Here is a 25,908-nt window from a genome sequence, read left to right as displayed (position 1 = left end):
GTGGACTTACAGTGCATGTAAACTAGTTTTAATTCCCAGGACTGTTTCGAGGGTTCTAATTTTCTGTTCTCCCCAGAGTTCTTTAATAGGCCACGGAGGTAAGCTGGTTTCTCAGCAGCTGGTAGTGGATGGATCTTGTTACATTCAGATGTAGCTTTTTGATGCTGTAACGCCTTAAAGTAAGTTCCATCCTGCAAGAGCAAACCTATGGAGCTTCCATGAGGTTATTCTAAAAGCTGTTGCAGGTCATTTGAACTTGAGATGTGTTAGCCCTGTTCAGGCTATGAGGAAGATGGGAAGGCTGGTTATCTTTTAGACAGCTTTGGTATAACACAGTTTACTCTACCCTTTCTCACAAAACAAGATGTGACATGCAGCAAATTTCATGATTTCAGTTGAGTTGCATCAAACTTTATAACGTGTAGTTTGTTACAAAGCTTTATTGTTGACAGCTGCTAGCATTTGCCTTGCGTTGAGAACTGTGGTGCAGTTCAAACAGTTGTATTGATTTGTCTTTGTAGCACTTCAAAGCTGCCAAATGACCTGCTTGATTTGCAGCCAACTTTTCATCCTTCCGTACATCCAATATCTGCTGCTCCGCAAGTAGGAAGCACCTGGGGAGGTAAGGATTCTGACTCGGACTGAAGTTTTCATTGCTATGGCTGTATTGTTGTGAAATGTGTCCCTAGTCTGTGAGCTGTTTCTTTCACAAAAACTCATGAAGAGAACTTGCGGAGAAAAGTTAAGAATGGGTTAAAGGAGCAAGGAACAAGTCGGATTTAAGCGCAGACTGAAATAATGTAGAAGCATGTGGTTATTACAAACAATCTTGATTTAAGATGCTGGTCATTGACCAGCCAAGTCATCCTCACAGCTGCTGTCTTTAGGGTTTGTGTAGCAAGCTACAGAAACTCAGCTGTGAGAATCCATTGCTGTGAAGATGTCTGTCAGGTGCTGAACTCTACTGCATACTGAGTGTGAATATGGAATTTCTCAAATCACTGGTTAAATGGTCTGAAGTTAAATCAATTTTGCAGATTTTTCAGTTATAATAGGAATTGGATGAGGCCTGAACAGAGGCAATTGAGACAATTGTGTATAGAAAGCATGACAATCCAAACTGAGGTTTCAAAAACTAAACAAGCACCTCTGAGATATTAACTACAAAAGTATTGAACTACAAAAAGCAAACGAGCTGTGGCTGAAGATGGGCTGAAGGAGATGTTGGATGATCTTACTGATACAAGCATGCCCTTAAATCAGGGAGGCCAGGCAAGAGTCTAAGAAGTCATGGATGTTACGTGGAGATGAGTGAGTCAGAGCAGTTGCCATTCATCTCCTTACTGCTTTGCAGCCTGCTTGTGTGTTACTTTCGGTGTAGGTGACAGATACTGGTTGCTCACACTGTTGGCCATACTGAATGAAGATGAAAAATCTTGCGTAAGGCTTTCTTCTTACTTTTCTGCATAAATGATGCTTAGTTTCAAATTTTACTGGCTTATCTGGAAATAGCCACATAACTGCTTAATGTTGAAAAATGGGAGTTGCTGCTTCAGAAAGCTTCACGAGCATTGGGATTACACTGTTCTGAAACTTCATTTTCCTTTACGAGCTGTTCTTAAAGGTCTTTCCAGGTACCAACTTAACTTGGTAGCACGCAGTGTATGTTTTCTGCTTTCCTGTTTCCTTCTGATGTGTACTTGGTGTCTTGTGTATCTTCTTGTACTGGTTTGTAGGGAAATAACACAATTCTGGTTGATGGAACCATCCAGGTTCCAGGAGGAAAAAAAATTGACTTATTTTTCTGAACAGAGCATCTTTGGAGAAAGATGCAGTGAGGAGCATATCAGGTTATGCATACAAATTTCGATGCCTGATAGGCTTAGAGTTCAGAAACAGAGAAATGTTTTGGCTCACCTTGTTTGCTTCTGGGAGTATCTTCTGTTTCAGCTTGTTCTAATTATCTCACGGGTGAGAGACGGAAGGGAAAGTTATTGTCCTCATGAAGGTCATATCTCCATGTAGTGATCTTAATTTTAAGCACTTATTTTTTTTGTATTAACAACCTGAAATTGAGCCTGGAAGTCTTTGTGTTTGTTCAGTGTTGTGTGTTGCTCCTGGTAAGAGCCTTCAGTAATAATATTGATGTATCTGCTTCCCAATGATGTGTTTCTAAATACTTCTAAGATTAACTCCCTTAACTGTGAAGATTTCAGGCTGTCTGCTGAAGCTGTAGGTTAAAATTCTGGGATCACTGCTTTCTTGCTAGCATTCATTAAAAAAAAAATCTATGCAGCTTTGCAGACATGAACACTCACTTCCCATAGGTGAGGTAGATAAGAAGTGCTTTCCACATTTTACAGATGGGGAGATCTGAGCAGTTAACTGACTTGCATGAAGTCATGCGGCAAGTCAGTGGCAGAGCCAAGAATGGAACCTGAGCTATTTCCAGTCCTGTGCTCTAAGCACTGCACAGCATCCCTCCCTTAGGTAATTTTCTGACATGATGATGTTTGTATTTGGTGTGTTCAGTGACTTTGAGTATCGAATCAGGTACAAATTGGCTTGCAATGGACAGGAATCGCTGCTTACGAGTTTTACGCAGCATCTTTTAGGTATGTAATAAAAGGATAAACTGTGTTACAAACCCATTTTATTCGGGTTGCTGCCTTCCATTGCCATCGTGCAAAAGCTAATGAGGTTAAAAATTCCCAGAGTGGGTTCTGTTATTGCATGTTTTGGGTGTATTTTCTCTAAACTGTAAGCGATGCCACAGAAGCCTTTGTCACTCTTCTCTCAGGTAAGTTGCTTCCAGCTGGACAAATGGAAGGCAGAAGTTTGCAAAATTCAAATTACTTCTTTGAGTGCACCTGAATTACTAACGCCTTACGATAACCTGAAGGTGCAGTGGTTCCACTGACACAGACAGAGACCGTGTGTATTCAAGGAGAGACAACAATTAAACAAAAAAATTGAATGTGCAGCGATGTGAATTACCCGAACCAGTGAATTCTCAGTTGTCTTTGTCACAGGCATTGGCAGATGTTCAGATTTAGAACTAGAAAGGGACAGACCAGTGGAGAGTTAGAGAGAAGATGATATTTCTGAGAAAATTCTGCTCTGAAGTTTCATTGCACTGTTTTACTGGTCAAAACACAGACCCACATACGATCTTTGGCATTTGGGAGTACAAGGTGGTATTTAATAGTTACCTTGTTTAATACATGTTGAAATAATTCCACTAGACAGTGTCAAACAAGTATAGTAAGCTCATGTGGGAAACAAAAAAAAAATGCTAAGAATTATAAAGGAAGCTTTTATCAGAGCTGTTTATTGAGATGGTTTGAAACCATTCCAACTGTTCGATCTGCTGTCTGCCAGTTACCAATTTGTGCCTAAACTTGAGAAGCAAAACAGATGTATCAGTGTGGAAATAATCAGCTTATCCTACCTGACTGGATTTTTTTCCAATTGCAAGAGGAACCAATAGCATGAGAAGAATGTGAAGCAGCAACAGAACAAGCGAGCAGGAGTTGATTGAGGGATAATGTGCCGTGTTTTATTGTCAGATCATTTGTTCTGTGCATTCTGAAACAGCATTCATATGGACAGCAGTTAGATACCTGCAAGCAGCGACTCATTTCAGGTGCCTGGCTGCTTGGCGTGTCCACAAGTACATGAGGTGGTAATGCTATTGCCTGAAGCATACATAAGACAGTAGACTTTGTATTGCTGCTGTATATTTCAAATACAGCATTGTTTAGGATGCTTATTCTCTACTCACTGTTGGTTACTCTGATTTTGATAACTGAATGATTTATAAAAGATGCCTGTTAAGGTACTTGTGATGTAGTCAGGCAGCCTGTGAGAGAAACCAAGCCTTCTTGAAGAAGGTTTCAAGCTTGCAGTAAATGAAAATGCATTAAACCAGTGAAGAACAATGCATTTATGATTTTAAGGCTTTGTTTTCTTTAGGATTTTCGTATGACTGCACGCTGCACGTTATCAAACTGTATAGGATTTATAGCTAAGAATCAGGAGATCAGATTCAGGCAGAGACAGTTTGAAACTTCTGTCAGGATCACAGTATATTTACGAGTTGTGGATAATCAGTAAGCCAACCTGGGTTAAAAGCAAAGTGCCAAAACTGTGAGGCACTCAAATCTCTTACAAGTATTACTCTGACATTTCTGTATATGGTTTTGCCTAGAAGAGTAAGCTGTAGTTCTAGGTAGTGACAAAGCAGACTCATATATAGGGCTGGAGAATAGAGGAGAACTCATTGCTCCTCCCAGCTCTCTGAAAGGAGATTGTAGTGAGGTGGGCTTGGCCTCTTCTCCCAGGTCACTAATGATAGGATGGGAGGTAATGGCCTCAAGTTGCTTGGGGGAGGTTCAGGTTGGATATTGGAAGAGTTACTTCTCAGAGTGGGGTTAGGAACTGGCTGCTCAGGGAGGTGATGGGTTCACTGTCCCTGGAGGTGTTCAAGAACCGTGGCACTGAGGGGCGTAGTTAAGTGGGCATGGTGGTGATGGGTCCACAGTTGGATCTTGGTGGTCTTTTTCAACGTTAATGATTCTTTGAAGCAGAACAGTTCTCTTGTTCATGGCCAATGACATGGCCACAAGTTTGGTACCAAGGAGTGTGCTTCTGTCCTGTATGCTGCCTCAGTATGTTTCCAGCTCTTGAGAATTTCATGATGCTCAGTAACACAAAAAAGCATCAAGTTCCAAGATCAGTAGATGGAAAAGAGCAAGTTAACAGCTTCATTGGTTTTGTTTGTTTTGGGGTTGTCTCTGGTTGTGGGGTTTTTTTGCTTGCTTTTATTTTTAAAGCCATTTGTAGAATGGTGTTGCATTGAGTTGTTGCTTAGCATCTGGTGTTCTCCTGTGGTAGAAGGCAGTCAGTGCTCCAGGAATTTTGTTGTAATAGGGGATATGACTGAGTAGGGCAAAAGCTGCTCGTGTTTAAAGATAAGTAACATCCTAATTTTCTATATAAAACGTGTCACAGAAGAAGCATGTTGTGTAAAACCAAGACGGTATTAATTTATTTTAAGAATAAAAGTGTAGCTAATACCTGTAGTCTTTTTCTTGGGCAGAGAACATATGGATAGTTCTGGACAACTTAAAATGAAATAACTAGCTAGGTCATCCTAAATTGAGAGGTTTCAAGATGAAACGATACCTCTTGGACTCTTCTCACCTCTTCTAACTCTTCTTACTCTCCTATACCTAGGAAGCAACATACAACTAAATCCATCTCCCTTTTCTTCTTTCTCTTGCTTTCTGGAATTGGACAGATCCTTTTTCTGCTACTGTTGATAATGTTGATGATGCCATTCCAAACCTAAATCCTTTCCTTACAAAAACTAACGATGCTGCTCATCTGTCTGTGTCTTCTGATGTCTCTACTTTCACCAGTAGGACACCCACACATGAAATGTTTGTTGGTAAAGTACCATTTTAAATTAATTACCTATTTCCGAACTTTTTACTATTTTGGTTTCTAAATTATATTTGGGGGCTCTTGAGAAACCAAAACCATAGTAATTTGAAGTTACTTTGTGCTACATTAGAACTTGATTTAGTAGTTGTGTCATAAAAATAGTGTTAATATCCTTGCTTGATATTAACTGTGGTGGTATTCTTGGTGATATGATGGAACTTAGTTGCAGTTAAAGCAGTTGTTTGAGTTTGTTTCAACACAGGCTCTTATGCTTGGGAATTTTAAGGTAAAATACCGAATGTGCCTAAGAAGTGAATGGGAATGCTGCTTCTCTGTTCCTCAGGTTGAAGTGTTCTTTTAGAATGTAGGAGCTTACTGTAATTTTCTTATGCAGGGGATGTGTTTTCTGTAACTTTGCTGACATGAAAAACTTGATAAAGCCGTGGACACTTTGATGCACTTTGCATCAATTGCCTACCAGGCAATTAACTAAGAACTCACCACGTAAAAACCATTAAAACTTAGCATGTTCAGTCACCTCCAAACTGTCATACCAGAAATCCTTGTCACGTGTCTGTTGGTGCAAGGACCCAGTAATTTGATTACTTTTTCAATATTTTAGCTTTCTGAGAATAGAAGTGTCAGTTCTGTCCTCAGGCTGCTTGCTTTGCAGGCAGTCTCACTGCACCAGCAGGGCTTCCTTTTTCAGGTTGAACCTCACTAGAATTGATCTCAGAAGAATACGGAGTTTCTTATAAGAAAGATGCTTGATAGCTCTGATGTTTCGTAACAAGGATAAGCCAAAGGATCTCTTAGGAGATGGCCATACCACCGATATTTTGACCAGTTTCCCAGCTTGTCTTGTCTCAGTGGGGAGAGAGAAGCAAGAGTCTCCAGAGCAGAACTCCTGTTGTGAGCCTTTGCTCTGGAATTCTCATTGAGGTTTAGTTGGCTGAAGCAGTAGTTAACAAATACTTCAAGCTGTAACTACGGCATAATGACTTGGTCTGTTTCTAATCAGTCTTACCCGTGCTTCTAATAAACTGGTATGGCTGGAGACCAGTGTAGAATGACCACTTGAAATGCAGCTTTTCAGTAGGGTTGTCGTTCAGGCAGAGCAGCTTCCTGGCTCTGGTTGGTTCTGCAGTCGTGCAGAAAGCTGTGGCAGTGCAGGGCTGTGCGTGTGCAGCTGGGTGGGCTTGTGGGGAGTTCATCATCACAGCCCAGCCCTGAAGCCACTGGGGATGGGTGGTGTTGTTACACTGCCTTCCCCTTTCAACATCTCATTCTTGTGAAGCTCTGTCTAGAAGCAACGTGTGACTTCCTGACATACTGACCTATAAAAGTAGGTGCAGTTCTAGCAATAGCACAAACTAGGTGCTACGATGATGTGAATGTGGATTTAAAATAACTCTTTCTGATTCTTTAGATCATTACAATCCATTCACTGAACTAAATCCCTTTGTGGCAACCAAATATGAATCCACTGTTGGGCTGTATCATTATTCTTCAGGTATAAGAAAAATGCCTTGAAGCTTTTACACCTTTTCTCAAAGGGTGTAAAACGTGGCATTTACTGGAAAAAAAAATAAAAGAAATGTATTTATATTATCTTAGCTGTCATGTTGAAACAGTGTTTTTATCCCTTTAGTCTTTTAGATAATGCAAACTCGTTTCTTGTATGTCTTACCTGTATTGATTTTGTGCTGTTGTTTCTATGTTATTAGAGTATATGTGGATTTATAGACTGATCTGAAGTTAAATATTTGAATAGCAAATAGAGTGTATCTTGGTTCTCTTTCTGTAACTCTCCCTCTTCTCCTTTCCTGGCTTTCTCTCTTCTGTGTGACATACCTTATCAGATTCTTTTTGTGGTCCTCAAGCTTACCCTAGCGCTTCTCATTTCCGCAATGAGCCTTCTTCTGTAGCTGGTCTCTTTGGAGGTAGGTAACGGGATGTAGCCCCACCTCAAACACCCAAGTTTGAATGTGTTGTGTGCCTGGAACTATTAGGTCTATTATTGGCTACAGAAGTGTGTCACCACATTGGCTCCAACTTTGATTTCTGTAGCAGTGCTTACGCTGGATGTGCTGTCCCAAGTAGCTCATCTTTTTTCCAGTTTGTGCTAAAACAAGACTTGAGTTTGAGAAATGAGTATCTGCCCATTTCAGGATTCCTTCTTTATGTGTTGCTGCAAGCGTTACTCACCTTCACTGCTTGTAAGACAGAGGGACTGGGGTGTTCTGAGAACAAAGGTTCACAGCAGAATGTATGGAAAGTATCCTCTGCACTAAATGTGTCTAATCATTTGTGCAGCTAGGTGGTGTCTGCACAGTAGCTTGTACTGCTGCTATTCCTGTAACACCTTGCCAACAGTTAGGTGGGCTGCTGACTGACAGATCCCTGTCTAAACCAGACAGGGGAGAGAGTGTTAACGCTGAAGGTATTGCTGAGCCTTGCATGGCAGCAATGAATGTTCTGTGGAGAAGTTAATTCTTAAACGCCAGGAGGTTACGTTTTGTTGTAGTGTGTTTAAATAAAAACTAGCTGGAGTTGGACCAGGAGGAGGATTTGATCTTTTCACAGGTCCTCACTCAAAAAGTCGCAAGTAATGATTGTCTTCTGACTTATCTCCCTCAGCTTCATATTGCTTGAAAAATCTGAGAGTGAGAGCGGGCAGGTTAGCTTAGCTTGTACTGCTTAAGCCCACTCTGTAAAGAAAAATGAGTTACGCTGTCAAATTTCTTATTGGTACAGGCACAATCTCAAGAGCTGCAGGGCATCCTATCAAAGGAATTCTGATCTGCAGTTCAGAGTCCCTGAAATGGCTTGTTACAACCTGACGCTATGCTTGGTCACAAAGATACTCATTTTGTTTTGTTGTTTATTCACTTCCCTATCTTTTCCCACATTACTGCTTCCCTTGTGTCCTTGTATGCTGTTGGAAGTTTTTCTTTGATTTGTGCTTAATGGAAAAAAATGTATATTTTCTTAGTGGTGGATGCTTTTGACTTGGGAGTTTTGTCTTCCTTTAAGACAAATAGGAAGGAAAGATGCCCCACATCAGCTCTTCTCTGAAGTTTGAGTACCAGGACTGCACTGTATAATCATTAAACGTTAGGTGAAGTCTCGCTTGTTTCAGGGAGACGTGAGGAGTGAAGTGAGCTGTCTCAGCATGCTAAATGTGATCCAGCTATTGGGCACATCACTGAGGTGTATTATTATTGAAGTATTTGTGACCCTTTTTCTTCTGTTTATCTGGCTCATTAAAATTTGTTACAAACCAGAAAAGCTAATTTTCAACATGGCCTTGCGTTCTTTAGTTCTTTCCTTATACAGTAATAACCACGTGTGTAATTGCGTGACTGTGGGGATGTAGATGCACACATTTGCACAGACTTGTGTGCGGTGCTGTACATCTAACACCAGGAAATGTGAGTTTAGAACCAATGCTCACTTTCATATTCTGAGCCATCAACTTTTAGTATTGCTAAAAACTCAGTGCTCTGCAATGCAGAAGGTTTTCAGTGTTGAGAGGAAAAAAACATTTGGAGAACGCTTAACAAACAGATTGTGTTTGCTTTACAGATACACAGCAGGAAACAAATGAAGTAATTAATTTGTACCCAAAAATAACCATTTTAAAATGTTAGTATTAGGAATATGTAATTGAAGGCGTGATAGGCATCTTGGAATAGTGTGGATCTTGCAGTAGTTCTGTCTGAGAGCAGCTCAACTAATGGAAAGGTGGAGGGAACAATGCAGGCAGGTGATCTTGAAACAGACTGTGCATCTAACCAGCTGCAAGAGCACGATTTTTCCTTAATAAATAATTGTAAGTAGTTTATTAAAGACAGGGATGATACAAACAGTGCAGAGATTTAGCAGTGAGGGAGGATCTTCCATAGCCTGTTGGCATTCTTTTGAGACAGAAGCTTTTTTTATTTGGAGGAGTACAAGCTTCCAGCTCTTTTCCTACAAAATTCTCCATGTTAGAATGTAATCTTATCACTTGAGGTCTTCATAATCTTTCTTCAGTACTAAAGTAATCTTCATATTTGTCGTCTTTATGGAAAAGAAGGCAAATTTATGAGAAAAGCTTCCCACAAATATTCAGCTGCTTTCTTTTTTTCCCCACAGGGTTCACTCCATCCCCTGTTGCTCAACCACAGCCGTCAGCTGGCCTTAATGTTGACTTTGAGTCTGTGTTCGGAAACAAATCTTCTAATGTTGTCCTAGATTCTGGTGGTAAGACATCTACTAAAATAGATGACATATGTCCTTTAACCTTTTTTCATTCTTGAGGTATAAATCTCTTAATCTGTGTTTACTCGTGTGACAATGTTCCAATTGAAAAAAGAAAACACTTCAAAAGATGAATAACAGTGTTCTTCACCCAGCTCTTCCTTAGTGTGTAAGGAAAGGTTATTTCTATATCCATTCTGATGAAACGCTTGCGTTTAATTCCTTAATTTGTGCATTGAAACTTCACACTGTGAACAGCCTTATTCATGTTTAAGTGTTGTCAACTTAATTGTGGACTGCAGCCATAAGTAGAGTTAAAGTTGGTGCTTAATTTTATTCAACCGTGCAGCACGTTTTTAACACACTTACTTGTCTATGTGGTGTTTTTTGGGTGTGGAGATTCGTTTCAGGAAATGATCATATAAAGTGAACCATTAAAAACATGGAATTAATTTGGATTATAATCATACTGAGAAAACTTTTGCTCTTCTGAGCATTTGCAAAGTAAATATTCTGGCCTTCCTGACACTTGACTCTTTTGATATTGGATTGGCTTTGGCCAAACCAGTGATCTGCTAAAAGCAAACACGCGTTTTGATAAGGCTGAAATCCTTTAGATGTGCTTTATTTTGTTCTTTCATGTTTTGTGGTAGCTGTGAATCCATTTTGTATAAAATAGATGTCTCATAGGTTAAATCAGTAAAGTAAAATCACCTTTTTCTCTAATATCTCCTTTATCCAAAGGCATAGGAGTTCTATCCTTGTATATTGTAGCGTTGCTAGGTTAAATTCTGTTTTAGCGTTTGTGTTGAGCTTGCTGTCTACTTAACTGAATGTCAGTGTTCATGAGAAGCCTGTGTTTCAAATACTTCTTTTGTTTATCATTTCAAGGCTTTGATGAATTAGGTGGTCTCCTAAAACCAACAGTGGCCTCCCAAAACCAGAGTCTTCCAGTTGCCAAAGTACCACCTAACAAGTTAGTGTCAGATGATCTGGATTCATCTTTAGCCAATCTTGTAGGCAGTAAGTATTGAACAACTTACATAAGGTAACTATTTTTTTTTGAGTGGATAGAATTTCAATAGTCTCTTTTTCTACTTTGTGACAGATTTGGGCATTGGAAATGGAACTACTAAAAAGTGAGTATGCATAATCAAAAATGGAGCCTTTTCTCTTGATAGTAAAATCTTATGAAATCACAGGTTCAAGCCTGTCCAGAACATCGTGTTACCCTTCAGAGCATGTTGGGGGGGGTGCTTTGATTCACATCACTTGGGATGTATTGGATCAAGAGCTGTTTGAAAGACTGTAGGCTGAGGAGTAATGACAGTGGCAAGATGTCAACCTTTATCTGATTCCTGTCAGGTTTTCTGTGTTTGGGAAATGAGTTAAGAATATTTCTTCAAGTTGTTGAAATATTTATAATGTGCTACGATTACATGTGATGCAAGTGCATGCAGAGCTATATCATGTGGAACCACAACCTCAGGCTTCTGGTTGACCTTTAGAGAAGTGAATTTTGAAGCAGGGCCTGTTCTAGAGTAGCAGACGTCTGCTCTAGCAGCGAAGTTGAGAGCGTGATCAGCGAATTTCAGGCTCATTGGGGCAGTCTCTGCCAACTCTGCAGTCACTCTAGCAGAAATCTAGTGTATAGTTGTTCCGAACTGAACTATTTTAATTCAGGGGAAGTAAGCTGGACTAGGTTGGCTATACCAGGGAACCTGACTGAGCTTGAATAAAGCTAAGGTGGCTTATGCTGGACATCTTACCTTGCTTTTTCTAGCAAAAACAGGGTATCCTGAGACCTTTGGTCACTGAATGAGCTTTGCTAAATGAAAGTCACTTTTCAAGAGGAAATGTTCACATTGTGTAAGCAGATCTGTTATTTTCTAACAATTCTTTACGGATTTATTTAAAGTGATGTAAATTGGACTCAGCCAAGTGAAAAGAAACTAACAGGCGGTTCCAACTGGCAACCCAAGATTGCACCTACGACTGCGTGGAATGCTCCAACGCTGGTAAGCAAATAATAGCGAGCATTTTAAAATGCTTTAAGATAGTGAGCTCCCTGTGCAGACTGATAACTAACACATTTGGGGGTAACACAGCTGCAGAAAAGAGGCAGTAGAAAAATGAAATAGTAATCAATTTGAGATGTGCGCTGCTTGGACTTGTTTTCCTCAGCTATGCAGCTCTAGTAAATCAGTTTGCAGTGAGATGTGCAAGTTTAGTATAAACTTTAGGGTTATTTGACCAGTCTGTCATGGCAAGATAGCTGGCTTCATGTTTCAGCCAACCAACAAGAGACTGTGATCTGAAGTGATGTGCTGGGGGTACTTGGCGGTCTAGATAAGAGCAAGCGTGACAAGTTTGTTCTTCAGGTGTGCTGATGTGTCAAGCGTGTGTATTGTTACCACTGCTCTGGGGGTGAGAATGGGCTGAGATTCATCTTCAGATACTTGTAGAGGTGTCCGTGCAGTGACATGAGCTGTAGCTTTCTTAATGTACGTAACTACTGCTTCCCATGCAATTGTTTTTAACATGTGTCAGTATTGGTAGTGAACTTCCAATTTGTAGTGCCCATTGTAGCACGTAGTGTTGGCTAGGATTTTGGGGTAGCGTGTCACGTAAGGGTTCTTAACTAATGTGTCCAAAATAATAAAAGGTTTATATGGGTAATTCTCACAATGGTAATGGAACTTTCTTGCATGTGAATCCTGTTCACCCTTCCACCAGTGACTTAGAGAGCTGTACACTGACAGGGCAGGTCGCAAGAAGTCCCTGAGGATTTATTGCATCTGACTCTGTAACCAACTGGGGGAGGCTGAATCCACAGTGTAATAACTCAACATTGTGGATTAGGAAAGAGAGTGTCTCTCTGGATCCACTGCCTCGCCCCAGTGGGTGTCTGTTACCAGCTCAGAGTCACACAGAGGAATGTTTGTGGACCTTACTGCAGGGTGTGTAGGAATTGAAGAAACTGACTTCTCACCTGCTTTAGTGACTGATGGTTTGAGTTGATCTGTGTGCTTTAATCTGTTGAATAACTCATGTCTTGTATATGCATCTTCTTGTGATAAGTCATTACCTTTAACAGCTTTTATTCTTTAGAGTCACTGAGACGCTTTCCTTCCTGTGAAACTGTTCCGTGGACACAAAAACTCAGAAACAAATAATCTAGAAGAAAGTTTGCCTTCCTCTGCTGGTCCATTTATTGTGGAGTTACTGCTGCTTGCTAAATAAATATGCTTTTGAAAAGAAGGCTTCCCTGTCTTTGGAAAAAGGCATATGCCAAATAAATGGACTATGCAAAGCAATTAAGAACATATTAATGACAGTATCACAGATGTACGTTGTCTCAGTAAATGACTTGAATTACAAGAACGTGCTGGGGTAGACATGTAATGTATTTGTGAACTAAAATGCTATCTGTGTATATTCCATTGTGTAAGTATTTGCTTCTAATCCAGTGTTATTGCATTATGTAATTGTTCTCCCTGGGAAATACAGAATGGCATGCATTTTCCACAATACGTAAGTGAAACAACCCACAGCCTTTTTGCAATCAACTGGCATGCTGATATTAACCACTGCTGTTGCAGAATCTCATAACCTTCTTGCTATTTACACATTTCTCATTTAAAAATCTTTGGTGTGCCAAAAATTGAGCTTTTCCTAGCATACACAAACTTCATAGGTGTTCTGCAGGCTCTTGATTCGAATGATGGCATGGGAAATACCAAGATTATTTTTCCTTGCTTTAAACTGTACCATTTGCTGCCAGAGAGCTGGGGTGTGTGTCTGTGCTGCCTTCAATGCACTTGGTGAATTTTGAATGAAGATAAGATGTTTGTGTTTGAATAACTGCATGAAACCTCACGGGCTTCTGTTATACTTGGCACTTTATCCACATTTGTGGTAGATCTTGAGTGTTTTTTAGAGGGGAGAGACCAATATGCCATTAATGCTCATGTTAAGAAAGAAAGTCCATGCTGATGGATTACAAAGGGCAGGCAATAAGCGATGCTTGCTGTCTGAGCAGTGCAGTCCTTTTCATTTCAAAGAGCTGATGTCAGCAGTGGTATTGGTCTTTCCCCGAGTTCTGTTTTCATTGCAAGTTAACTCTTACTAAGGGATGGTAAATCCATTACTGGAGCAGTCAAAAAAAGAAATCTATATAGCCAATGTGTTTAAGTGACGTTAAAAGAACAACAAAAGTACCCTAAGAAAACAAGAATGCCCTTCAGAGCAACCCTTCTGGCTGTATGGGTATGAGTCGAGGTATTCTTGCCTGGGGAAACATGTTCTGATGGCAATTGAAATGCCAATGACCCTGGCTACCATGTATGCAAAAGGCAGCTGATACCTTAGAGCTCAGCTCAGAAACAGCATTGCTTATGTCCTGTTCTTAACGTTCCCATGTATCTGTTTGAATTCAGCATTATGAATATTTTGCCACGTCCCTTTTTTCTGTATTAATCATCTCCTGTGTACTGGGAGGTGTATGTGGTCTGCCTTGGCCTCTGAGTATTAATCCCCACAGCAAAGAACATAGAAATTAGAACTCTCCTTAAGAGAAACCAATAGGAGGTGAAGTGGTTAAGACAGCAAATTAGCTGAATACTAATAAACACAATTTACAGTATGGAAAACAAAACATTTTTGTCCTTGTAAGAGTTGATACTGATTGCAAAAGTGGCTGATGAAGCTGTGACACAAAGGATGTGGTTCTGTAATGAGGAAGTGTCTTCCATGTATTTTGGACTGCCTAAGAGTTATCAGCTGTTCTTATGTATATGGTGCCAGGCTGTTAATAAAAACTTAGCTCAATGCTAGGCTTCCTCTGATGGCATTCTGCCTGTAACTTCATGGAAGTTACCTTGGGGTGAGGGTAATGTCAGCGTGCCTGTAAGGCAGTAGGACGATTTCTAACCTACTCAAATTGAGCGCACTAAGCAGATGAGTGAGAGACAGTGTAAGTTACAAGTTCATGTTTTCTAAGCGGATATAAGTTGTTTCTGGGGTTCTGTCTGCCTTTGCTTTAGGAAACGATCCTACTGTAGGTTTAGAACTAATTATTTATCCTGTTATCTAGATTTACTTTGAGACTGAACAAGAGACGAGAAAAGCCAGTTGAGTTACTGTTCTAATCAATGGGTGTTAGAGTTGTACTTGCACTGAAGCATGGTAGGAAAATCCCCATAGCGTGAACACCCTGGCTAAAAAGAAGAGAATTCCTGTAATGTCTACAAAACCAATGGTAACTTGGCCTTTCAATCTTCAACATTCTTCTAAGATCCTTCGTGCACCATAATTCTCATTTTGAAATACACGTAATGGAATTCTAAAAATTCTGCTTAATGAGTTTTCCCTCTAAAATTTCTGTGTATCATATAACATTCTTTAAACAGAAGGCCAAGAGGGTGGTAGCTTGCAGTTCAGTCAGCCAGAATTCAAGCAGGTTAAAAGCAAATATGTGGTTACAAATTCATCAGACGATCTAGAAGCTTTAGCCTAGATATTTTATCTCAAATAATTTAGGTGCATTTTTAGACTTTAATTTAGACTGCAAATTCTAATAAGTTTACACTCACCTATCTTCATAATAAGCGAAGTGCTGCAGTGTTACCCGTACGTAGCTGATCCCTTCTCTGCACTCACTGCTGTTTTTCCCACTAGGCACCACCTGTAATGGCGTATCCTGCCACAACGCCGACGGGAATGATGGGCTATGGGATGGTAAGTAGCATTCTGTACCTCAGAAGTCAGATGCTGTGTACAATTTGGTCGCTCACTGGATAATAAGAGTGATTTTTCTAAACTACTTCACTGATGTCTGAATTTCACCCCCGGTGGTTTATTGTGGTGAGGCTGCTCCTCGAGTGCTGTGTTCAATTTTGGGCCCCTTGCTACAAGAAAGACATCGAGGCCCTGGAGTGTGTCCAGAGAAGGGCAGCAGAGCTCTGAGGGCTCTGGAGCATGAGTCTTATGGGGAGCAGCTGAGGGAACTGGGATTGTTCCTTCTGGAGGAGGCTCAGGGGAGACCTTACCGCTCTGTACAGCTCCCTGAATGAAAGGAGGTTGTGGTGAGGTGGGGGTCGGCCTCTGCTCCCAGGTAGCAGTGAGGGAATGGCCTTCAGACACGTGTAGTGGTGTTGCTTGAGAACTGCATCTCTTGCTGACACACCAATACCAGAAGTTCTTTGATACAGACCTGGCTTTGGTGCTTGTTCCTCTGGAAAGCTGTTCAAAGTTTTGTTCCTGGCTCAAACTTGAAAGTATTTCTGAAATGATGCAGTTTAACTGCCTCGGCTCTTCTTCATTGGTATGGTTGTGTAGGTATAGCAAGCTTTGAGTGAATAAAAGGGAAGGGAATTTTCCTAAAACAATTGTTTTGCTAAATGGCTCCTTGATTTGTATAATAAAAATAAGCTGATGTTCTTCATTATATAATCAACAAATGAACACTAAAAATGGCACATCTTCTGTGCAAAGTCATTTGTAGTCATCTACCTGAGTGCTGATTCAAACTTGATCGGCGTAACTTTGCACTGCGATACTAGAAGCATTTTCTTGGCGACTTTGATTCAGCACTTGGGGAAGGTAACATCTTCAGAGAGTAATCTTGTGTAAAGCAGCACTGATAGTGGTGGTACAGTGCCAGTAGGAGATGGAAACTAGAATGAATAGTTGCCTTAGGTCTGTTGTTACAAGTTGCTGTAACTTGTTAAACGTGCAACGTGTGAGCAGATGGATGAGGTGGGTCATTGCAGAATGGCCATTTGGCTTCATAACATCCTGAAAGTCATCTTGGCTCTTCCATACTTGTCCAGGATCCCTAGCAGTAAGCGTTGACCTGTTTTACACCCTGGTTATTAGTTTTTCTTAAAAGCGTAGCTCTTGGTGTGACCATTTCTTGTCCTCACTGAGGGTGTCCTGGACAGGCAGTTTTGTTGGTACTGCTGCTGACCTGAGCATTCCCTGGCTGCTTTCTCCTATGTCTTCATTGCACCTGCAATTATTTTAACTTTTTGTTAGGGTGTTTTTTCAAAGGGTCAGTTTCTTCTCGCATGGTTGCCTTTCTTTGTAGAGTGATAGGTGGAGTACCACAGTTTGTCAAGGAAAAGCTACTTGGAGTGGGATGAGTTCAGTAGCGCCAATCCTGGATATTAATGCAAACCTGAGAGGAATGCCAGAAACAACAGCAGCAGAGATAAGAGTCCAAGCAAAATAAAACTTGACTTCTAAGACCATTAATGTATTTTAAGTTGTTAATTTGGCACAGCCAACATCGTAGAACACTTCTGTTGCATAATGACTTAACAGTAATGTTACATGTAATTCTCAGTTTTGATTTTTTTCTCTTGAGCTCCACCAGCTCAGCAGTGATACCTCTGAAAAGGTTCTTGGTAATTCTGGAGGCACAGGCATGTCCTGTTTGACTTCAGTGTTGGGAGCAAGATGACCAGCAGAAATACTCGTGTTTAAATGAGTATTTCAGTATTTTGCATCTTTGACACAAGAGATGAAATGAGCTCAGTTGTTACTGTGAATATTCCTTAAACATGCACTGATGTTCCTTTCCAGTAACCTGTATTTGCAGAAAACCATAGAAATGTTTTATGACTGCCAATATCAAATATGCCAAGGCCTTTCACGCATTGCTGTTTTCCTTTCTTTCCTTAAGAACTTGCTATGTATTAATGCTAGATGTGATTTAAAGTTGTCTGGATTGTTTTCCAGCCATCGCAGATGGGAGGTATACCAGTAATGACACAGCCAACTTTAATATACAGCCAGCCAGTGATGAGACCACCAAATCCTTTCGGCCCTGTACCAGGAGCACAGGTGCGTATATTCAGAAATTGTTGCCAGGGAGAAACTATTGCTGGGTCAATTTCTTCTAAGACATCTTAATAACTTCTTGTATTGGAAAATGCATTACATAAGCACACCGGTTCATGTAGGGATTGCTTCCTAGCTTCTTAGATCCAGGTTGATGGCACCAAGTTTGTTTTACAGAAGCAAAGATGGAATCATAGAACCATAGGTAATGTCTTAAGCCACTGGTTCCCTGGGGGTGTGACTGAGGTTTTCCTTCACTTAGTGTCAGGATATCCAGTAGTTGTGCAGACAGCTGGACTCAGACAAAAAAAAAAATGGTGAAGGAAACAAACCTTGAACACTTCCATGCTCTTTTCAGAAAATAGTTGAGATCACTGAGAATGTGAGATAGTTAAACTGTAGCTAAAGGTACAGCCAAGTGTAGCTGGCAGATTGGAACTCCAGTATTAACGGTGTTCTATGAAGAGCTCTCTCTTTGTAGGTGGCTGTTTAAAAGCATGTGTGTATTACTTAAGTGAAGTTCACGTACGTGTATGGGTGTAAGTGTACAGGAGTATGTGTGTTCTGGGGGCTATCAAGTGTGGAGGAAGAAGCATTCAGCAGTAGGTTGGAAAGGAAAGGAGCCTCAAACCTTCCAGTGCTTTAGTCTGATCCTTAACAGGAGTTCCATGCTTCCAGTGGGCTGTATCCGTCTTGTTTTAGATCTTTGTGGATATAGATACATATATCAAAGGTTTTAGCTCCAAGAGATGTTATTTCTTGAGAAATGCAGCCTTTGGTTGACTTTGGTATGGACTCCTGAGCGCTGGTTTGTACATTCACTGTCACTTCAGGCAAGTGAACGTGGGTAGCTTTTATATGCGGTGTTATACTGTCTTATGGGAAAAGATGTGCTTGAGAGCAAGTCAAACAAATCCTCACGGATAAGAATCTTCAGCAGTTCTGAAAACATCAATGAGGAGATATCCCTTTAAAAAAAAAAAGTGCCTGCCTAATTCGGTTATAAACAGGTAGATCTGAATCACTGTGGTGAGCCTTGCTTCATTTGACATTGCAGGGTTGGTCTAGGTTGAATCTCAGCTGGCTGTCATAACAGGAAAAAGAGAAATTAATCACAAGTGAGGTGTGTAGAGCTCTATTTATTGTGCTTATCTGACAGCGTTTGGTTCCTGCAAGAATTAATTTGACTGAAAACAGCCCCTTTGGATCAGCCCTTCCTGTATGCTGAGGAAGGGTTTTCCCTGAGACGCGCAGTCTGCATTGCTTGCAGGTGTTGAATACAACTTCAGGTGTGAAACTCTGGGAGCTCTTTGCCTTTGGTGGAAGCAGCAAGAATGATGGCTGCTGCTGGAGGTGAGGCCAGGGGCCTGACCCAGCAGTTTATGTTGCGTTTCAAATGACACGAGCACTGAGTGGGAAAGATTCAGTCCTAGATCTGTTGGCACTAGAGAAACTGGTGACCTGTGCTGTTAGTTCAGAATGCTTCTCCTTAGAAACTGTCATGGTATGTTCTTGTTTTCCAGCATATTTATAAGCAGAAGAGGTGGAAGCAACGTAGTTAGACATGGGTTTGTCTATGGTTTCCTTTTTAATAATTGAAGGAGTCTGGTTACAATATGTACGTACTTGTCTGAAGTTGGCTGGGGCATCTAGGGAGCACCACTGTCAAGTTGTTGTTTTTTTTCCCCCCCTAGTATTTAACGTGAACAGGCTTCCTGAACTCCCGTCTCTGTTTCTGGTTACGTGGTGATGTTGCACTAATGGCAGAGCATCAAACCTACCAGTCTTCCACACTGCTTTCAAACTGGGATCTTATTTTGGATTTGGTTTGGAAAATCTCCAATTAATGCTAATTTAACAGGCTTTTTGAACATGTAACTTTCTCTTCGTGGTCAGATGATTCGACAAATGGGTCGCGAAGTCCAGTTGCGTTGGGCATGCCTTGAAGTTATGGCTCTGCTAGGTTTAGCAGTCTGGTTCAAATCCTGGAGAGCGGTGGGGTGTGAGCTGCAGCTTTCCAAGGGGAAGAGCTGGGTTGGAAAGGAGAGCTGCTGACATCCTGAAACTGCTTCTCAAGCTCTTGCCATTCTGTCTCATGGCTCTTCCATAACTTGTTTCTGGGGGCTGGACTAGAGTGCCTCGCTGGTAGCAGGGCTTCAGGAGGGACATAAAGATTTCAATCCAGACAGTGTTAGTCCTGAAAGAACTCCCCCTCCACGTATGCTTTCCGAGACAGTGTGAAAAATATAAACTTGCAATATTTGCACTCCGAGCAGTGCTGCAGTCCGTTCTGTAAGCATGTTCCCTGTCACGTGTAGGTGGGCAGACATGCAGTGTTTCCAAAGGAAATATGCCTTCCATGGCTTTTACAGTGGGTATAAATGCAAGTACGTGCTGCAGCTCAGTTAGGAGTCCGCTATTAAAGTGGTGGGATCAGAAATGGAGGAGACAGACTCTTTAATTTGTAACTGCAAAAACATGCTAGTTCTGTGAGAAGGGAGGGCAAACGTAACTTATAAAGCACCATTTATAACTGAGAAAGCACTAACAAAAGGGAAAAAAGGCTTAAAATAATAAGAAAACAGCAGATACTCCTCCAGCTTGTGGGTTAGCCTCTTCCAGCAGCAGCTGCTGAAAAACCAGTATCTGGGCTTGTAAATTATGTACTTTAAATGGCTGAATTTGTAGAGTGGTGCTTTAAATACATGGCTCTGTGGTGTAATTTTTTCTAGTGTACAGACCAGTGGTCTCAGTTCCCAATTCTCACTTAAACAACGGCAGCTGACAAACTCTCACTGGTATCTCTGCCACCAGAACATGCCCTGTGTTCTCCTCCCAGGCCTGTATTAAGAAGGATCCATTAGCTGCTCTCCATCCTTTTCTTTGGAACATTACATTTTGAAGGGAAAAGATAAGAGCTCTTTCTTCTGCAGGGAGACACCTGGAGAGCTGCCATGCCCCAGCCGGGCCCTTGGCCTTGTCTGCCTGCCAGTTCACAGCTCTACCTGTACAGCAGAGGGTGCTTACCTGTCCCACAGTGTCAGGGTTAATGTTTTGAATCTTTGGAAGAAAACAGCTGTGAAAGTGCAAGGTTATCAGCTTATTTGGTAATTGGCACTTGGAAGTTTCCATTCTGGAGGGGCACATCCAGCTTTTTCCTGCATTACACCAACCATAGCAGAGGCTTTCTGTTTTCCATATGATCAAACTCCTTGTTGTAATAGTCGATTTCTGTCAGGTTTGCCTCTGAACCTCCCCTTGTCCCTTCATTATGCGTTCAGCTTTCATATTCTGTCATTCTGAGACCTTTTTTCTTTTTCTTACCCTTTCTCTGTCGTCTTTCCTACTAGCTGTCTGCAGCATCCAGCCCTTCCAGTCAGAGTCCTCACAGAGCCTCAGGAAAGGACCCCTTTGCAGAGCTCTCTCTCCAGGATTTCTTGTAGAACAACTTAGGTATTGTCCATTATTCTGGGGAGATGCTGGTTTTGTGATGTACAACAAAGATTAAAGTTCTAATCAGAGTTTTATTTTCTTAAAAACACTTCTAGATATATTAATAAAAACCAGTCATGCTGAATTGGAAGCATTGTGGAAGTGACTTGGAAACCTGGTGTACTTGACAGTTTAAAGACCTGATCAAGTCGAGCAGTGTTTTGCTTCAGTCCATTGGAAATAGTTTGCTAGTTCCTCTCTGCGGTGCAAGAGCCAGGACACGCAGGGCTTGTGTTGCAGCTAGGGAGAACAAACCGGTTCCACCTGGTGTTCCCATTTCATCAGGAACGCGTTCAGAGCTCACAGCTAGCAGCACGCACCAGACTGCTCGTGGACTTCACCAGATGCCCAGTGCTGTGCAGGAGGAGGTGCTTGGCTTGTGTGTGCAGGGGTGAAATTCTGGTACAGATACGCACTGGAATTTTTCTTCTGCTCCTATTCGTGTTGGAGTGGGTGGGAGTACTATAATGAGTGAGAACATGGAATCATTCTAGAAGACACCAAGGGTAGGCCTTTGTCGCGCAGAGTGTTCTGCTTTTCTTTGGGTGCTTCCTCTGGATCCAGCTGAAACGTGGCCGTGGGCTCCCCGTGCAGCCACACTGATCTGTGTGTTACCGTGCTGCTGCTGGCAGCACTGCATGGAGAAGTCGTTGTTTGGTTGGACAAAATGCTTTAATGCAAGCAGATGTTAATGGGCTGCTGCAGGTGGAAAGGTGTCTTGATGGTTTTCTTGTTTTTGTGGACTTCGTATTTCTAGTCAAAACTTCAGACCTGTGGGGATCTTGGGCATTTGAAGAACGGAAATGTTTGAAGAAAGCACGGGTTTGTAGTGAAATCCTGCGTCTGGTTCTGCTGGGTGTTAACATGAGGGTTTTCAATCTTTCCAGATTCAGTTTATGTAACTGTTAGATGGAAGAGAACAGAACGTTTCCAAATAGATGTGCTCACCAGTAAGCCCCCACTTCCAGGAAAAAAAGAACTTCAGTCTGTCAAGCTCTCCTCTTCCGCTGAACGGCGCGGTGAAATGATGAAGACCAATGAAGGAACCTGGGACAGCTCCATAGGAAAGCATCAGCACCGGAGGCAAAGCCAAGACTTGCCACGAGTCCAGACTACGATCCTGGTTTTGTGCTGGTGACTGACACGCCGATGCTTTCAGCTTCTAATAATAACCATAATCAGTAACGTAGAAAGAGAAGCCTGTATTCTGGAAATTGCCGTTGGTGTTTGGAAGTGCTGTGTGGAATGGAGGCGTGTCCTTTACCGTAACGCAAAGCGAGACTCTGTGGGGAGGGGAGGGTCCAATCCTAACTCTTAATTCTGCAGTTACCTTTTCTTCAGTCCTCACAAACGTAGGCACAGCAGTAATGGAAATTAACTTTTTTAAGAAAATTATATATTCAGTTTGCAGTAGACATTCCTTATGTATTATTGTTTGTATTTATTTATGATTATCAATTTAACATTAATATTGTATCAAAAAAAAACTCCTTATGAAAATGAGTATGGATGTATACAGTATGTCTGATTTTTATCCACAAAGAATGAATCTGATTCAGAATGCTTTTCAGCTGACATACAGAGCACTAAATATTTTAAAGGTCTGAATCTAATGAATTCTCAGCATATATGGGAATTAGGGAAGAGCTGTAAAATGCATTAATCCTTATAGTCAATTCTGTGCCTAGGATTTTGCAAGGGAACAGTTAACTGACTAGAAGAAGCACTACATTTTTAATTCAGCATTAGTGCGTTGGGAAGGAACTTTATCGCTTTGTGCTTGGCATGTCATTATTTTTACATTTGACATTATAAGGCCTTTCCAAAATGAATGTGAGGAATTGCTTTCACTTTAAGACTTTCCTTCTCTGTAAAAAAAAAAAATAATAATAAAAATTGAGGTGTTGCGCGTCGGGGCGGGGGGAAGCCTTTTCATTTGGCTAGTGCCATGTCTGTGGTCACGTACCTTCTCAGAGCTAAAAGGGGGAGCAGCCTCCTGACAGCCATCTCGTCGGACTTCAGTGACTGAAGAATTAAAGTAGCGCTGTTGATCGGTGCTTTGTGTAAATACATCGTAACTTCTGGGTAGAGAGGGGCCTTCGGAAGGATAGTCAGGGATATGAAAGCAATTCTGTACATGAGTTAAGCATACTTGCTGCATTGTCTCTGCAGATTCTATTTTTGTTTAAAATATTAAAATGTACGTTAGCAAAAATGGGTGGATTTTCAAATAAAATGCAGCTTCCACAGAATTTTGTTACGGTATGAACGTCTGAGGTGCTTTTCTTTTGCTGCTTGAAAATGTGCACTGATAATTGCATTGTTTACTTAATAAAATACCAAATGTATTTGATACGTGCATATTGTATTGCAGGAAGTGCCCCGTGCTGAACCTGGGAGTGCCGATGCGTGCAGCGCCGTCCCAGTAGCGCTGTGACGGAGGTCTTAGCGCAGTGAGTTGTGCTGAGAGCTGCATTCCTTGCCTGGGCTATTTTGCCATCTCCTAGTATGGCCAAAAATTCACAGCAGTAAACTTTCACTGGGCATAGGAAGTATAAACACACCTGCATGCTTCATACACAAGTTGAAGTACACCTTTACCTTCCTACAAACAAGGCTTCCCATCTGGGAGCCCACCGCCCGAGAAAACCTTCCTTTCAGTTTTTGCTTGCAGGTAGAACGTCAGAAATGAGGGTTAGCTGGGAAAGGTGCACGTTTGTGTCCTGTTAGATGAACTGATAACTGCCAGGGAAGAGTTGTTTGGCAGCACCGCTCATAGCTCGCTGAAAGACAAAGGTGGACCTTGTGCTTCCTCCTCTGGGTCCTCGTGTGCTGGAATATGATACGCACCAGCTTTGTCATCCCGTGCAGTGGTTCCAGTCTCATGTTGGATCTGTTGATGGAGGTAGATCTGCTTTCATAGCTCTTGGATCTCTGATCCCTTTGGAGCCCCCATGTGGGGCTGTGGACCTGAGGCTGGCAGCTGTGCTGGTTGCAGCAGGCTCTGCTGTGGGGATGAGTTCTGTTCTCCTTTCCTGCTGACTCCCAGTTGCTCTGTAACTGAGCACAGATGCTGTCCAGGTTGCATCTTCTTGTTGGAGGCCTTGTTACTAAACTTTGCTTAGTTTACTCTCCAGGAAAAAGAAAAAAACTGGACTGACAAATCTCTGATTACTGTCCTGTTTAACTTGGTCCTAATGAGTGTTTGCTGTCAGTATTGCTGGAGTAACACTCGGTTGTATCTGAAGTGAAAAAGCATAGCTCAGCCACGCTTCTGAATCACTGTGCATTTTCAGAAATGAGGGAATAAATGCGAATTATTTTGCTTCTGTTAGTTCAGTCCAACTGCCTGCCTGCTTCAGGGCTAACTAGCAGTCGAAGCACGTTACTGAGGGCGTTGTCCCAGTGCCTCCTGAACACCAGCAGGTGTGGGCAGCAGCCACCTCTCCAAACAGCCTGCTCACCCTCTTTCTTTCGGTCACGTGCAATAAATTGACACTGACAGTACCTCAGGAAATGCTGAAGCTGGCTTTTATGTGACTGTCTGTGACACCAGGTGCTCCATCCAAGCAGCCGCTGGGCTTCCAGCTGCCGAACAGCCCCTCAGCAAGAACAGGAGTACAGGGTGAAACTGCATCTCCCGTTGGATGACAAGGATGTGTTTTCAGAGCCTGGGAGAAATGTGAGCGATATGCAAATGAATTGCAGTTTGAAGGCCGTGACATGATTGAGATAAAGGTTGTGGCAGAAGAATGAGAACAAGGTGCCAAAGCACTGTGAGAGATGGTAAATGCTGATGGGAGCGGGAGGCTGACAGGATAACGTGAGGGGTAGTGAGGAAATGTGCTGACTGCGGAAGAAGAATCGATGTTAATAAGATGGTGTGCAAATAAGAGCTTTCTCCTTGCTCTGTTGGCAGTCTTCTGGCTTGACCTTTGTAGCTTTTGCACGCTGCGGTGGGGAGAGCAGAAACAGCCCTGACATCTTGCACTGAACTTGCCCAGCAAGGAAATTCTGTGAACTCGATGAAACTTCTGGTGTTTTCTTGTGCACAGACTGGAGCTGGACGGGAACTGGCAGATCTGTGTGTGATGTCCTGGCTTGGGCAGGAGTGAGGACAGAGCCCTGCCCAGGCTTCTCTGGAGCTGTGCTGTCAGTGCCACCCTCTCTAGCAGCCTTCTGTATCCAAGGCTGGGGAAATGCCCCATCCATCTCACCTGTGGGAGATGACTTCCTCGAGATAACAGATCAGTCCACGAGTTGAATAACACATTTCTTGCTTTTCTTGCTTCTCCGCCTCAGGAAATGTCATCAGCAAAGATTGAGAAGCCTTGGAACAAACAGACAACTTCCTTAAAAGCTGTTGTGGAAGCCGATAATGCCAGCGAAAATGTGTTGGATGCAAACATGCACTTACAGTTCTGCAGCTGCAGGGGATGAGGAGAACTGAGGTCTCGGGTTTATTTTCATAGCGTAGATCTCTGCTTCGTTCACAGTGTGTCTGCTGGGAGTTCCCCCATGCCAGCTCCAGCAATTGCTCAAGTATTGTTTTTGCCAGAAAGCATTATTTGAGACAGCTTTAGCTTCTTGCTCCCCTGTAGTCATAGAAGCGCAGAGAAGACGAGCGCCCTGCCAAATCCCAGCTTCCCAGGGCTCAGTGGAGCTGTTCTGTGGGTCAGCTATAGGAACATCTGCTGGCATCCTGTGCCACGTGGTGTCCCAAAACGGCACACAGTGGTAGTCTGCAGAACTGTAGACTTACAAAGGAACATCCTTACTCTTACAGTGGATTCAAAACCCAAAGGAAAGTCTTTTTCAGAGGACCACTGGGCTCTAAACCATCAGAGGCTTATGATGCTAATACCAGTAGTTCTTCCA

At 42.0% G+C, this 25,908-nt stretch overlaps 1 protein-coding gene across 3 annotated transcripts in view; it reads left to right on the top strand.

The window, feature by feature from the left end:
- PICALM (phosphatidylinositol binding clathrin assembly protein) overlaps positions 1–23,295 on the top strand; it is a 63,311-nt gene extending 40,016 nt beyond the window's left edge. The window contains exons 12-20 of one of the 3 annotated variants that reach the window (XM_021382775.1): positions 522–622; positions 9,589–9,696; positions 10,585–10,716; positions 10,802–10,832; positions 11,612–11,711; positions 13,204–13,227; positions 15,373–15,432; positions 17,437–17,541; positions 21,918–23,295. In XM_021382775.1, coding sequence (XP_021238450.1) covers positions 522–622; positions 9,589–9,696; positions 10,585–10,716; positions 10,802–10,832; positions 11,612–11,711; positions 13,204–13,227; positions 15,373–15,432; positions 17,437–17,541; positions 21,918–21,932 — 676 coding nt within the window. In that variant the 3' untranslated portion in view covers positions 21,933–23,295. The other 2 variants (XM_021382757.1, XM_021382766.1) reach the window with 2 other exon arrangements.

The sequence above is a fragment of the Numida meleagris genome, chromosome 1 (genome assembly GCF_002078875.1).
Source record: "Numida meleagris isolate 19003 breed g44 Domestic line chromosome 1, NumMel1.0, whole genome shotgun sequence".
In the NCBI taxonomy this organism is placed as follows: Eukaryota; Metazoa; Chordata; class Aves; order Galliformes; family Numididae; genus Numida; species Numida meleagris.
The sequence above is the reverse complement of the archived record's forward strand: the minus strand, read 5'-3'. Positions and strand labels throughout refer to the sequence as shown.